At 44.3% G+C, this 13,835-nt stretch overlaps 1 protein-coding gene across 1 annotated transcript; it reads left to right on the plus strand.

Annotated features, from left to right (window-relative positions):
• Positions 1-223: 223 nt before the first annotated feature.
• bcl2l10 (BCL2 like 10) lies at positions 224-7,501 on the plus strand. Its single transcript, XM_078427268.1, has 2 exons — positions 224-1,040; positions 3,737-7,501. The coding sequence occupies exons 1-2, from the start codon at positions 510-512 to the stop codon at positions 3,857-3,859; spliced, it is 654 nt and encodes a 217-aa protein (XP_078283394.1). The 5' UTR covers positions 224-509; the 3' UTR covers positions 3,860-7,501.
• Positions 7,502-13,835: the final 6,334 nt, after the last annotated feature.

Raw genomic sequence — 13,835 nt, forward strand, 5'->3', positions numbered from 1 at the left:
ACCCGCTGAGTTACTCCAGCATTTTGTCAATAAATACCTTCGATTTGTACCGGCATCTGCAGTTATTTTCTTGCGCTTCTCAGTCGACAGGCGATATTGAACGGAGTGGTCCATCTTGCTCCTCTAGTGCCTTTTCTGGGGGCGGGTTAGCGGGATCCCTTTAAATACGGTGACGTCACAAAGGGGCGGCGCGACGCGGGTTAAAGGGACGGCGGCCGCGGGGCAGACACTTTGCGGGCGCGCGAGCGGGAGAGAGACAGAGAGACAGAGAGAGAGAGAGAGAGAGAGAGGCGTCGCCGAGCAACTGCAACTGCCGCGGCGCGAGAGCGAGGAGGAGGGGGGTCGCCGATGTGAAGCGGCGCGCGAGCGATCGCCGGGGCAACGAGCGAGCGGCCGTCGCCGAGGCAACCGCGGTCGGGCTCGTGCTCGGGCTGATCGCGCGGCCGTCGCCGGGGTAACCGGGGGGTCGGGGCGGGCGGACGGACACGGACGGACACGGACGGACGGCAATGCCGGAGGCCGGGCTGAAGGAACAGGCGCTGGCACTGGCCCGGGACTACCTGCATCACTGCCTGGGCCCGAGCCCGGGCTCGGCGGGTCGCCAACAGCGGCCGCCCGACAAGACGGCCAGCACCCTGCGCAAAGTGGCCGACCAGATGGTGGAGCAGCACCAGGCCGTCTTCAGCAGCATGAAGAGCCGGCTGGACAACGGCCTGCAGGTCTACGCAAGGAGCGGGCCTGGAGCCGGAGCTGGAGCTGGAGCCGGGCCTGACAAGCAGGAGGCGGCTGAGGCCCAGGCCCAGGCGGCCGCAGACTTCCTGCGGAGGGTGGTGGAGGAGATGTCGGCCGACGAGAAGATGAACTGGGGCCGGGTGGTGAGCATATTCGCCTTCGCAGGCGTGCTGGGCCGCCATCTCCGCGACTCGGGCGTCGCCATGTGGCCCGAGGCCGGGCCCGGCCCGCTGGACATGCTGGCCGAGAGTGTGGCCAATTACCTGGGCAAGGAGCGGCGCGACTGGATGGAACAGAACGGAGGCTGGGTGAGAGAGAGTGGGGGGCTTCCCTTCCCTCCCCTCCCACAGAGATGCTGCCTGACCCGCTGAGTTACTCCAGCGCTGCCTTTGTGTCTTCCTTTGTCAACCAACATCAGCAGTTCCATGTTCCTACACCCCCCCCCTAACCAGGCTGTCGCCTCCCCTTCTCTCCTCTCCCCCTCAGCTGCTCCCCTTCCACCCCAGCTGTCTCTCTCCCCTTTCCTTACACATTCCAGCTGTCTTCTCACCTTCATTACTTCTTCCTTGCCATTTCTTCTTCCTTTCTCCTTCTCCCCTCCCCCCCCTCTCGTCCCACCCCAGCTGCCTCCCCGACCTTCCACACTTAGCCGTGTCCTTCCCTTCCACATCCCAGCTGTGATATCCCCTTTCTTTCATCCTTTCTCCCCTCGTCTCCCCTTTCTCCTCGGCTGTCTCTCCTTCCCCTCCACACCCCAACTGTCTCCACCTCTTCCACCCCAGCAGTCCCCCTTCCCTTCCACATCCCAGTTGTCTCTTTCCCTTCCTTTCTCCTGCCCTAGCTGTCTTCCCTCCTCCACTCCATCTGTCCCTTCCCTTCCTTACCACCCTACCCCCTTCTACCATGGCTGTTTCTTACCCCCTCCCTGCTTTCCATGCACCCCCATCCCCATGCCAAGCCTTGCTCAACCTGGATGTGGAGAAAATGCTATGTTACTTCTCACATGGGTTGGTTCTGAGTATGGGATGTGTGTTGCTTCTGCCCCAAAGTTAATATAAAAAATGAGCTTTATTAGTAATAAGACCTATCTTTAATGTAAAACTACTGTACAAAAACCTTTAATACATTCTTAGTACGTGTCTATATTCTATCTTGCCAGCGTTTCTCCACTAGTGTCAACACCTCCCTTTCTTTCTTGTGCAGCATCATTGCTACTTGTGTGGCCCCCTGGGGTGATGTCTTGCTTGAGGGGGTGTCTCCACTGGTATCAGCCCTCCCTCTTCCTTCCCCCCCCCCCCTCCCCTCCCCTCTTCACTCCAAAAGCAGACGACCCTGTACTATGGCCCTCCCTCACAGAGCCTTCTGTGGCTGCACTCTGGCCCTTTGTAAGTGAAGCGTTGTCAATACAAATGCTCTGAAAGGCAGGATAAAAGCATGTTCTCGTCTTGCCCCTTGTGAGTTGGCAAACTCTGATGCCTGTGAGCAGGATATATTCTTTCACAACTGAATTGTGGAAGCCAGACCACTGGCAGATGATCATTGCTTGTCACTGATATTTGTACAGAAATGCCACATCACCCTCTCAGCATTTCAACATTCAAGTCTGCTGGCTATTAAGCATGACTATGACATGAGTCTGTCATAACTGAGGCATTAATAACCATTGCCTCCTGTTACCTGATTATGTATAGCCTTGCCCTTTATGAATGTAGGCTTTATTTAACCTGCTTGTAATGTAGGTGGAGGTATAAACATTGACAAATTCAAGGCATGCTGCATTTCTCCTATTTTGCAATGCTATTGTGAGCCTGTTAGGCATGAATAAAAAGTTCTGTGTAAGAAGAATGTCGATTTGGCATTGGTAAAATGCCGCCAGGAAATGTTTTGCATTTTTCCCTAGTCAGGGTCATAAGGGTAGCATGGAAAATGCGGTAAAGCACTTTTTTTTCCAAAATCGGGATTTCGGGACTAAAAACAATTTAAGTGTAACTGTGAACCTCGTTCAGTGCAAAGAATGGAACATTTTAATGTAATATTGATCAAAATTCATTTTTAATGTGAGTATTTAAATGATCATCTTTTTGAAGGACCTGAATCTGAGGTTAAATAGATATAGCAAGATTTATTTTTACCATGGTGCTAGTAAGTGGATTGGAAGCATTAATGAATAAAGTGCCTGAAGAAATAAGGGCTGGGCAAATTTACATAGGCATCTGGCAGATGATGCATCAATGCACCAGGTGGGCTTATTCATACACAATGCACGATATTGAGTGTGGTTCTTGAAGCAAACACAGCTGCTCAGCCTTTCCCCTTTTTTTGAATGAAATTGATTTCTGCATTGAGCTGTGATATGCATAAGCTTTGAAACTGATCTCCGAGCATGCAAATGATCCAGCTAGTGAGTTTTTGTTCCCACTTTTTTAAGATCTGGAATTGAAAATAGAGTTGTGCAATAAATATATATTTTTAACTAAATGTGGTTGAAATATTCAGTGAAAGAGTTATTTCTGCTGCGATTGGACCCTGTAGTTTTATTCAATTGGAACTGATTTTTTTTATGATTGAAGATGGACACCAAAAGGTCACCTATTCCTTTTCTCCAGACATTCTTCCTGAGCCGCTGAGTTACTCCAGCGTTTTGTGTCTATCTTCGTTATAAATCAGCATCTGCAGTCGCTTCCTACTTATGATTGAGACAGGTTAGGAATTGGTTTAATTGTCGCTAAAATTTGAAAAATCTTTATTGGTTGCAATCGATCCTGCACCTAGGGGTTTAATTATAGAAGCTAGGTCAGGATGTACTGAGATTAATATTTATAATTGGACTTTATAATTTTTCATTGGAAGGACAGCATCCTGTCTTGGGACATCTACGCAAGGGAATGACCATTTTATGCATCTGCAAACCTATCTTTTGAATCCTTAAAGTTGCCCCTGTATATTAATTTAGCCTTTTGAAAAATGAATGATTTCTTGAACCATTTCTCTATTGCCTTGATAGGAAGGATTTCTACGATTCTTTGGAAGCGATGACCATTGGCAAGAGTCAACAGTACGAAACATGCTGATAACGGTTGCTGGCTTTGGTATAGCTGGATTAGCGTGCCTTCTTGCCGTCCGATAGACTGCAACAAACTCAATGGAACAGCTGCTAACATCCTAGAAGATATAAATTTCTCACGCACAATGTTTTCCAATTTTATATCTCCATTTTTATAATATATCTGGATGTTGCCATCATATGGAACAGAGCAGCAAAACAGTATGGAGATTCTCAAACTTTTGTCTGCAGTTTGCTAGTGTTGAGTTTGTTTAATGTACACAAACTTTTTAAAAGGTATATGGCCTACAGTACAATGAAGTATCCTTTAATGTTTTCAGAAGGCATTGTAATAACCGTTGGGCTCAAATAATTGGAGGTCTGATTTATTGTGGGATGGTGTGGAAAATGAGGGGAAGTATCTGCAGAATTATGAATCCTTTTTTATAGTCCCACTCTTGAGTATCACAAAAGAATTGCACTAATCGTTGGAGTAAATTGGCTAAAGTATTGCATAACCAAATCCATTTGGATGCTTTTGTTCATGGCAATGTGTATGTGTCTGTGTTATAGTCAGAAACCAGCTATTATGCCCTGGTCGAAATTAAACTTAACAATCTACAGTTTGTCCATTTATGGCAATGAGTGGTATCGGTGTTTTTCAGACGAGCTAAAAGAAACGGCTTTACTAGAAAGGCTCACTTTCCATTGGAATTAATAATGAAACGCCATCGTAATGGCACTGGTCATTTGGTGTGAACTGTAAATTATCTCATAACCTATGTAAACTGATATTTCCACGTGTACCGTTTTCAAACTAGTGATGGAAAATGGTGCACCCATCCTGCAAACTTGTATCAAAAGGGAAAAAAAATGTTGCATCAGAGTGCAAATACATAGAAAGTAAAGCACAGGGACGGGCCCATTAGCCCATGTTGTCTGTGCCGAATATGATAGAGATAAACCAATCTCATCTGCCAACTCGTGATCCATATCCCTCCATTCTCTGCATATCCATGTGCCTATTTAATGCCACTATCACATTTGCCTCCAACATCATGTCTGGCAGCGCTTTCCAGACACCTACCGCTCTCTGCTTTTAATATATAACGTGCCCTGCTCATCTCCTTTAAACTTTGCCCCTCTCGCCTTAAAGCTATGGACTTTGACATCTCTATCTTGGTGGGGGGGAGGAAGGGGAAGAGAGGTTCTGACTGTCTTTGTCTCTCATAATTCCAGATACTTCTAATAGGCCTCCCCTCAACCTCTGGTGTTCCAGAGAAAACAGTCTGGATATGTCCAACCTCTTATTGTAGCCTGTGCATTCTGTCCAGGCAGCGTTCTGGTAACCCACCTGTGCGCCCTCTCCAAAGCCTCCACATCCTTCCTGAAATGGAGCAACCAGAACTGCACTGCTCCAAATGCAGTCTAACCAAAGTCCTGTAAAGCTGCATCGTGCTCTGCTGATTCTTGTATTCAATGCCCTGATGAAAGCAAGGATACCATACCCTTTTTTGCCACTTTCAGGGAGCTGTAGACATCAATGATGTTAAGAATCTGGCCATTCACAGTATATTTCCCCATACATTCAATCTCTCAACCTTGCACGTCAAATTAAACTCCATCTGCCATTTCTCTAGCTGATCTATACCCCATTGTATTCTTTGACATCCTCCCTCACTGTCTGCAGCTCCAGCAATCTTGGTGTTGTCTGGAAAGTTGTTAACCAACCCATCTGCATTGATGTTTCCAACCAACATAAATATTAAAAGCTCTACTGTACATTTCAAGCTATGAAGGCACCTCGTATACAAATGAGGCAGAGAAGGCTCTTAAGTGTACCAAGTCAGATATTGGCATTGCTCGTTCATTTTTTAAACTAAAGCAAGAAATGGCGATTGAATGACATGTTAGTTTTTGTATAATTTGTATTAATGTCACATTATAAATATAACAGCAAGCATTTAGAAACAAGTCATGATTTAAAACGGGCATTTTGCAAAGTCTGTTTAACTTTTGGCAGCCGTTACTGTTTACCCTTGTAGTACATAAATCATAATATATACTCTATGCTCTTGCTATTTAAATGGGTGAAGCATGTTATTTTCAATTCTTTGAAATGGGATGTTGAAAGGATCAACAGTTATTTCTGTACGATTATTTGAAGATACCCAAGGTCAGCAGTTTCCTGTGTATTATAGTATGATTGCTTTACTTTAATCTTTAATACTTTGTATTTTTCTACTTGTTTTATTATTTCTAATGTCAACCTTAGTTATGATTGTAGTAAGTAAATCTACAGTTGTGACTAATTTATTTTAAAATGTTTGTTGTGGCTTGCTTTTGCTTTGAGGATATTTCATGGGGTGCACTTAAAACTTACTTTAAATTCACTTAAAACTCAACTGGAAAAGGTACTGGGAACACTACCTGCTCTCTCTCCTTAGAGAGCCAAGTGGGGAGATTGATCAGTAGTGGAGTTCCCATTACCTTCAGTGGTTGAGGAGCTTCGGCGATTACAGCAACAACCGTTTGACGGCGCTGGGCTCCCACCCACTGCAGTTTAGAAAGATGAAGGAGGCCTCATTGAAACTTACTGAATAGTGAAGGGACTGGATAAGAGTGGATGTGGAGAGGATGTTTCCACTAGTGGAGGAGTCTAGGACTAGATGTCATAGCCTCAGAATTAAAAGAAGTTCTGTCAGGAAGGAGATACAGACAGCTGTGGAGCCCATCAATGGATATTTTTATGGCAGATATAGATTCTTGATTAGTATGGGTGTCATGGATTATGGGGGAGAAGCAGGAGAATTGGGGGTAAGAGGGAAAGATAGATCAGCCATGATTGAATTGTGGAGTAGACTTGGTGGGCCGAATGGCCTAATTCTGCTCCTATGAACCAATCTGCTGGAGGAACTCGGCAGTTTGAACAGCAACTCTGGATGGGAAGGAATGATCATATTGCACCCCATAATCCTCGTGCAGGCTCTCGACCTGAAATGTTGACCACTTCTTTCAATCCCAATTCCAGCATCTGCAATCTCTTGCACATTCAGCAATTGCATACACATCGTCAAGCGCCTTTTTTGGAGTAAACGTACCTAATGAAATAAGCAATGAAAAATTCTGCATATCTAAAGATTTAAAATTTTAGCTTGCTTTCTGCAGAACTGAAATTGGGGAATAGAAGAGACTGAGGAAAAAGAGAAAAGATTTAAAGCATAAAAAATTCTTGAGGCTAACAAATAATTGTAACAAGGTTGCTCTTGGTTGCGACAGTCTTGATTATATTTGGAACTTATTTCCTCAGTGATTGAGCACTGGAATAAAGATGTCAGTGCATGCTGCTGCCTTGTTCTTGAACGTTAATCTGCTTTTGGAGAACATTTGGCACCCCAGCTGGCTTGCTTTCCTGCAGCTATTTTAACCCTTCTAGAAAGAAATTAATGAAGTACTAACCTGAATTTCCTAATGTTACATTTGGGAAATGTATTGTTATTGGTGCCAATTTTGTCCTTTTGACATAAAATATTCAGGAAGGTACTCTCCATAATGTCCTACTGAATAATTTTCCTATGTCAACACAACTAATCTACATTCTATTCTTTGTCATAATGGTACCTTGTGTTCAAATTGGCTGTTATATTTTCTCCTTGTTCATTTAATTTGAATGAATTTTTCATTGGCACTTCCAGAAAACATTATGATTCTATGATTAAACCATTGCTGCATGGTGTATATTGAGGAATGGATAATTTTATACTAATATTTACATTTAGGCACCCTTGAGCCTGTAACGTTGGACTTTAATTTTTTTTTTGCAGAGAATACCACCATTAATGCCATGTTATTCATAAAAGCCATTCCTATTTCTATTTCCATTAACAAACTGGTTTTCGAGATAATGTGAAGATTGGTACCATATCTGGCAGAATATTTAAATTCAGCATTACAGGTTCAAATGTAACTATTGAGTTTAAAATTCAATATTTTCCCATGTTAATGGGAAACTTTCAGTGCAGTCAAAATGGTCAGATTTTTATCTTAAGACTTTTCTATTTTCTGGAATGTACAAGTAATCTTTGCACATTACATTAACAAATTAGTATACATATCTTCAAAAGGTTAATTGCCAAGTTTGGGACCCGACTGAAAGTAAGAAGGCAGTGAAGAAAGCTGGCAGTGAAGAAAGCTAATGGCATGTTGGCCTTCATTGCGAGAGGATTTGGATTTAGGAACAGGAGGTCCTACTGCAGTTGTACAGGGCCCTGGTGAGACCGCACCTGAACTATTGTGTGCAATATTGGTCTCCTAATTTGAGGAAGGACATTATTGCTATTGAGGGAGTGCAGCGTAGGTTCACCAGGTTAATTCCCAGGATGGCGGTACTGACAGGATGAAAGAATGGGTCTACTGGGCTTGTATTCTCTGGAATTTAGAAGGATAAGAGGGAATCTTATAGAAGCATATAAAATTCTTAAAGGATTGGACAGGCTAGATGCAGGAAAAATGTTCCCGATGTTGGAACCAGAACCAGGGGTCACAGTTTAAGAATAAGGGGTGGGCCATTTAGGACTGAGATGAGGAAAAACCTTTTCACCCAGAGAGCTGTGAATCTGTGGAATTCTCTGCCACAGAAGGCAGTGGAGGCCATTTCACTGGATGTGTTCAAGAGAGAGAGATAGGTTTAGCTCTTGGGGCTAAAGTAATCCAGGGATATGAGGAAAAAAGCAGGAACAGGACCAAATGGCCCACTCCTGCACCAGTTATTGTATGTTTCTTATAATAACACAATCAATTATCCCTGCCTTTGCACTGAATATACCCACTTATTTTAGTTGTCATCATTTCTGCTGCTTGAGTGCACGTTTCAAAGTAAAATATAGTAAAAACCCTCAGCAGGTAGTCGTAGCCAACAAAGCTGCTATTCTTGCACCTCCGGCAATTCCTGATTCGGTCCTAATCTCTGTGGACAGTGTGGAGTTTGCATGTTTTTCTTGGGTGCTTTCCCACTTTATTGACATGATCAGTATTTCTGAGAAATTAACAATCTTGCTTAGGTTTTAAGAGGGTTATGAGATCCTATGACTATTTACAGTGAGTCATACTTGTCTGATAGAAACTAGCTAGACAGTGTAAAACAGCATTTTTGTCAGAGACTTGTTCTTTTGAACTTTAATCTGCTTTCCCAAGTTTGCAGTAAGGAAGTCTTGTGAAACCTTGGAATCCAGTAATTATGTACCTTGGCTAAGAGCAGGGAGGCCTTGCCTCACCTGTAATAACTACTATCCCAATATGAGTATTGCCTATAGTTCTCACCACAAAACATCAGGATGACTGGAGAAGGTTAGATGTGAAAGAAGATTGGGAAGGCTGAAGAAATTTAGTGAAGGTATGTAACACCGAGGACTAGATAAGAGTGATTAACAAGAACTTATTGGTCGTACAGAATGTACCAGAGATCTGAAACTCGCTGCCTGAAAGGTTCATAGCCAAGTCACGTCAATTTTATTTGTCACATACACATACACGATGTGCAGTGAAATGAAAGTGGCAATGCCTGCGGATTGTGCACAAAAAAGAATTACAGTTACAGCATATAAATAAAGTTAATAAGTTACTATAGTGTAGACAATAATTTAGTCTCTGGGGTTATAAAAGTTGACAGTCCTGATGGCCTGTGGGAAGAAACTCCGTCTCATCCTCTCCGTTTTTACAGCCGAACGCACTAATCTGCAGGGTCATCCTGTCCTGGGCAGAGCTGTTCCCAAACCAGACTGTAATGTTGCCGGACAGGATGCTCTCTACAGCCCCAGAGTAGAAGCAATGAAGGATCCTCAGAGACACTCTGAATTTCCTCAGTTGTCTAAGGTGGTAAAGGCGCTACTTTGCCTTACCCACCAGTGCGGCAATGTGCGTTGCCCACGTCAGATCCTCTGTGATGCGGACTCCCAAGTATTTAAAACTGCTCACCCTACCACAGTAGACCCATTTATCTCCAGTGGCGTGTACGTCCTTGGATGTTTAGCCCTTCTGAAGTCCACAATCAGCTCCTTCGTTTTAGTGACATTCAAGAGGAGGCTATTGTCCTGACACCAGAGTGCCAGATCAGCCACCTCCTCCCGGTAGGCCTTCTCATCGTTGTTGGAGATCCGGCCCACCACCACAGTGTCATCAGCAAACTTGATGATGGAGTTTGAGCTGAACCTGGCCCCACAGTCGTGTGTACAGGGAGTACAGTGGGGGGGGGGGCTAAGGACGCAGCCCTGGGGGGATCCTATGTTCAGGGTGAGGGAGCTAGATGTGTGTTCCCCCATCCTGACCACTTGGGGCCTGGCGGTGAGAAAGTCCAGGACCCAGGCACACAGAGGGGTGCTAAGCCCCAGTTCCAGCAGCTTCTCAACCAGTCTGCTGGGGACTATTGTGTTGAATGCTGAACTAAAGTCAATGAACAGCATCCTCACATAGCCCCCCTGGTTGTCCAGATGAGAGAGAGCGGTGTGTAGAACCTGGGAGACCGCATCATCCGTGGACCTGTTCGGACGGTATGCGAGCTATAGTGGGTCCATGTTGCGAGGAAGGAGGGCGCAGATGTGCTTCTTGACTAGCCTCTCAAAGCATTTCATGACAACCGAGGTGAGGGCCACCGGTCGGTAGTCATTTAAACACGCTGGAGAGGCATTCTTTGGCACCGGTACAATGATGGATCTTTTGAAGCATGCAGGGACCATGGACTTGGCCAAGGAGAGGTTGAATATTGTGGTGAGCACTGGAGCAGCTGAGTAGCGCAAGACTTTAGCACTCGCCCAGATATACCATCTGGGCCTCCAGCTTTCCTCGTGTTCACACGCGTCAGAGCCCACCTCACCTCATGCTCGGACACTGAGAATGTGTGCACATCCCCGGCGGTGGATCCCCCTCCAGCCTCGCTAGCCAGCGCCACTTCGGTGCTGTTTTTAGATGGTGAGCTGGTGGTGTTACCCGTCTCAAACCGTGCATAAAATGAGTTCAGGTTATCAGCTAAGGAGGAGCCGGCACTTCCGGTTGAGGGGGTGCTGGACCTGTAGCTAGTTATTGTCCGTAGCCCCTGCCAAAGGCGCCTGGTGTCCTGCTGCTCCATCTGTGACTCCATCTTGTCCCGGTACCTCCTTTTTGCATCCTCCACTGCCTTTCGCAGTCGGTAGGACTCTCCCTTGTAGTCGTCCATATTGCCGGATGCCAGGCCAGAGTTGTAAGCAGCGGTGCGAGCATTCAAGGCCACGCGAATAGACCTGTCCACCCAGGGTTTTTGGTTAGGGAAGATACTGACCCTTACCGTGGGGATGATGGTATCGGCTATTGTGGCAATGAAGTCCGTAACCGCTTCCGCAAACTCACTGACGTCTCTGGAACTTGCTTGGAACATATTCCAGTCGACATCGCTCAGTGCATCCTGCAGCATGGCCTCTGAATGGTCAGACCACCGCTTTACGTCCCTTGTCACCGTTGTTTCCCGTACTATCCGTTGTTTATACTCTGGCAGCAGGAAAATGGCAGCATGGTCAGATTTTCCAAAAGGAGGGAGAGAAACGGCCTTGTAGCCTTTCCTGAACGGCGTGTAGCAGTGGTCCAAAGTTCTTTCCCCCCTGGTGGCACTCGTGATGTGTTGGTAAAAGTTGGGCATGACCTTTTTGAGATTTCCCCTATTGAAATCTCCAGCCACCAGCACAGCCGCATCAGGGTTCTTGTTTTGGTGTCGACATAACACATCGTCATAGGGTCGACAGTGCCATGTCGGTGTCCTCATGCGGTGGGATATAGACGGCTGTGATGATCACCGAGCTGAACTCCCAGGGAAGGTAGAATGGTCGGCATGAGATAGCATTTATTACTCTGGAAAATTGGCGAGATAAGAGGAATTTATAAGGACACAGCTGCCTGTCTGGATGAGTCAAGTTCAAACAAGGTTAAGAATATAGGGAGCACAATCTTATTTTTTATTTTTTGCATGAACGGTGGCAAAGTGCTAAACAATATAACAGGTCAAATTACAAGGCATTGACACATGAGCACTTGTTAACTTTATTTCAAAGATTTTATCCAAGAGATTAATGGAGGCAGTGACCCCGTATGTCAAAATAACTTCCTGCAACGACCGCAGGTGGTAATCAATACATGAGATTTTTGAAATTCTTCATGCCCCACCTCCCAACAATAAAAGTTATTAAAATAGCCATGAAGAATCACAAAAATCCAGTAGTTGCTCTGACTGAGGCATGCACACTAATAATAAAAGCTTTGGGTTGAATGGTTTGGTAAGGATTTTATCAATTTCTTCATGGACATGTTCAAACTTGGCCATGACTATTGAAGGTGACAGCGTGAAAACTTTGAGCCCATTCCTACTGGTCATGGAGGAGGCAGGGGAAGGGGGGGAAGGTACAGTGTGGAGTGGGTCAATCTGATTTCCCTTATTTTAATAGTTTATGCTCTTACATGCGGTACAAGTTGACTGGTTAGCACGCAACAAAAGTGTTTTCACTACCTCAGTTCACATGACAATAAGCTAAACTAAAGTTGTATTGCCTTAGCATTGGCTGATGCAGCCCTTGAATTGGTCTACATGGGTGTGACAATATTCAGAGATTTTATTTTTTAAACTGGAGGAGACTTGTTAGGAAAATGGCTTTTTTATTATGTCGAAGAAATATATGACTTTGATATTAAGAATTGGAAATTAACAATGCTGATCAGATCCTTTGGTTGCTTGGATGGCTTGTGAGATGTTAGGGATCTGGTCCTTGAGCTGTTCTCGGGGCTGGGATGAAGTCTGCAGAAGGTGGGCTTTTACCATTTCTTGCATTGCAAAGTACTATAACAAACCTTTTCTATTTGGCTTTATCAATTCCAAACATGAAAGCATCAGCCAGGGGATTTGGTATGTCCAAGTTGAAGTAGAAAATAAGGATTTTAACAAGCAAATGATAGCCAGATCAACATTTCCTTCGGATATGTGGATCTATAATCTTCTATGGCGAATGATAAGAATTTAGAGATTAATTTCACTTGAAGATAGTTCATGCAAGATGCTTAATGGTTTGTTTGTGAAGGATTTGACATTTGGGCAGGAGAGCTTTGGAATTGCGTATTTAAAAAAAAAAAATCTTTTGATTGAAATGATTTGCATAAAGGGTTATAATTCCCTTGAGACAGCTTAACATTATTTGACGTATTATTTTTAAGATGTAAAGACAAACCCTGCCCTATCCAGAGCCAGTATGAATAGGTTGTGCTGAATGGTCAACAAGACCTCGGGCCATATTTCGAGAGATTTCAAGATCAATTTATTGTCACATGTAGCAATTAAGGTACAGTGAAATTTGAGTTACCATACAGCCATACTAAGTAAAAAGCAACGAGACACACAACCGCATAAAATAAAATTTAACATAAACATCCACCACAACGGATTCCACATTCCTCACTGTGATGGAAGGTAATAAAGTTCAATCACTATGATGGAAAGTAATAAAGTTCAATCATCTTTCCTGGAGATGTCTGTGAAGAACACTATGCAAGTTGGAGTTATTACACAACAAGTCCTGTTTGTTAGTTTAGTTTATTGTCACGTGTACCAAGGTACAGTGAAAAGCTTGTGTTGCGTGCTAACCAGTCATGGAAAGACAATACGTGATTACAATCGAGCCATCACTGTGTACAGATACATGATAAGGGAATAATGTTTATTGCAAGATAAAGCCAGTGTCAATTTGGAAGGGCAGTTTTTAGTTTTTAGGGAACCTAGTTGGTCAAAATGTGTCAAAATGTGTCCGGCAGGTTGTGTATCGCAAATACAAAATGAAAATCCCGCTGGTTGACATGCTGGTTGACATGCTGGTTGGGTTTGAAGATTGCAGCTATTCCCTCAGTTGAGACCCTTTTGGACAAATGTGCAAAGTATGCCCAGTTGGAGGAGAGTCATTTAGGAACACTGGTTTCAAGGCAGTGTAACTTTTTTTATTGCTTTATTTGGGAAGAAATTACTTGGGAAGAATGTATTTTTCAAATATTGAAATCTGGT

Source organism: Rhinoraja longicauda, chromosome 33 (assembly GCF_053455715.1).
Source record: "Rhinoraja longicauda isolate Sanriku21f chromosome 33, sRhiLon1.1, whole genome shotgun sequence".
Taxonomy (NCBI): Eukaryota; Metazoa; Chordata; class Chondrichthyes; order Rajiformes; family Arhynchobatidae; genus Rhinoraja; species Rhinoraja longicauda.

Bases quoted from the DNA above. Each gene is read 5' to 3' on its own strand.
- bcl2l10 (XM_078427268.1), top strand. From the start codon at position 510: ATGCCGGAGGCCGGGCTGAAGGAACAGGCGCTGGCACTGGCCCGGGAC. The intron at 1,041-3,736 runs GTGAGAGAGAGT...TTGCCTTGATAG, and splicing joins TGGAACAGAACGGAGGCTGG to GAAGGATTTCTACGATTCTT.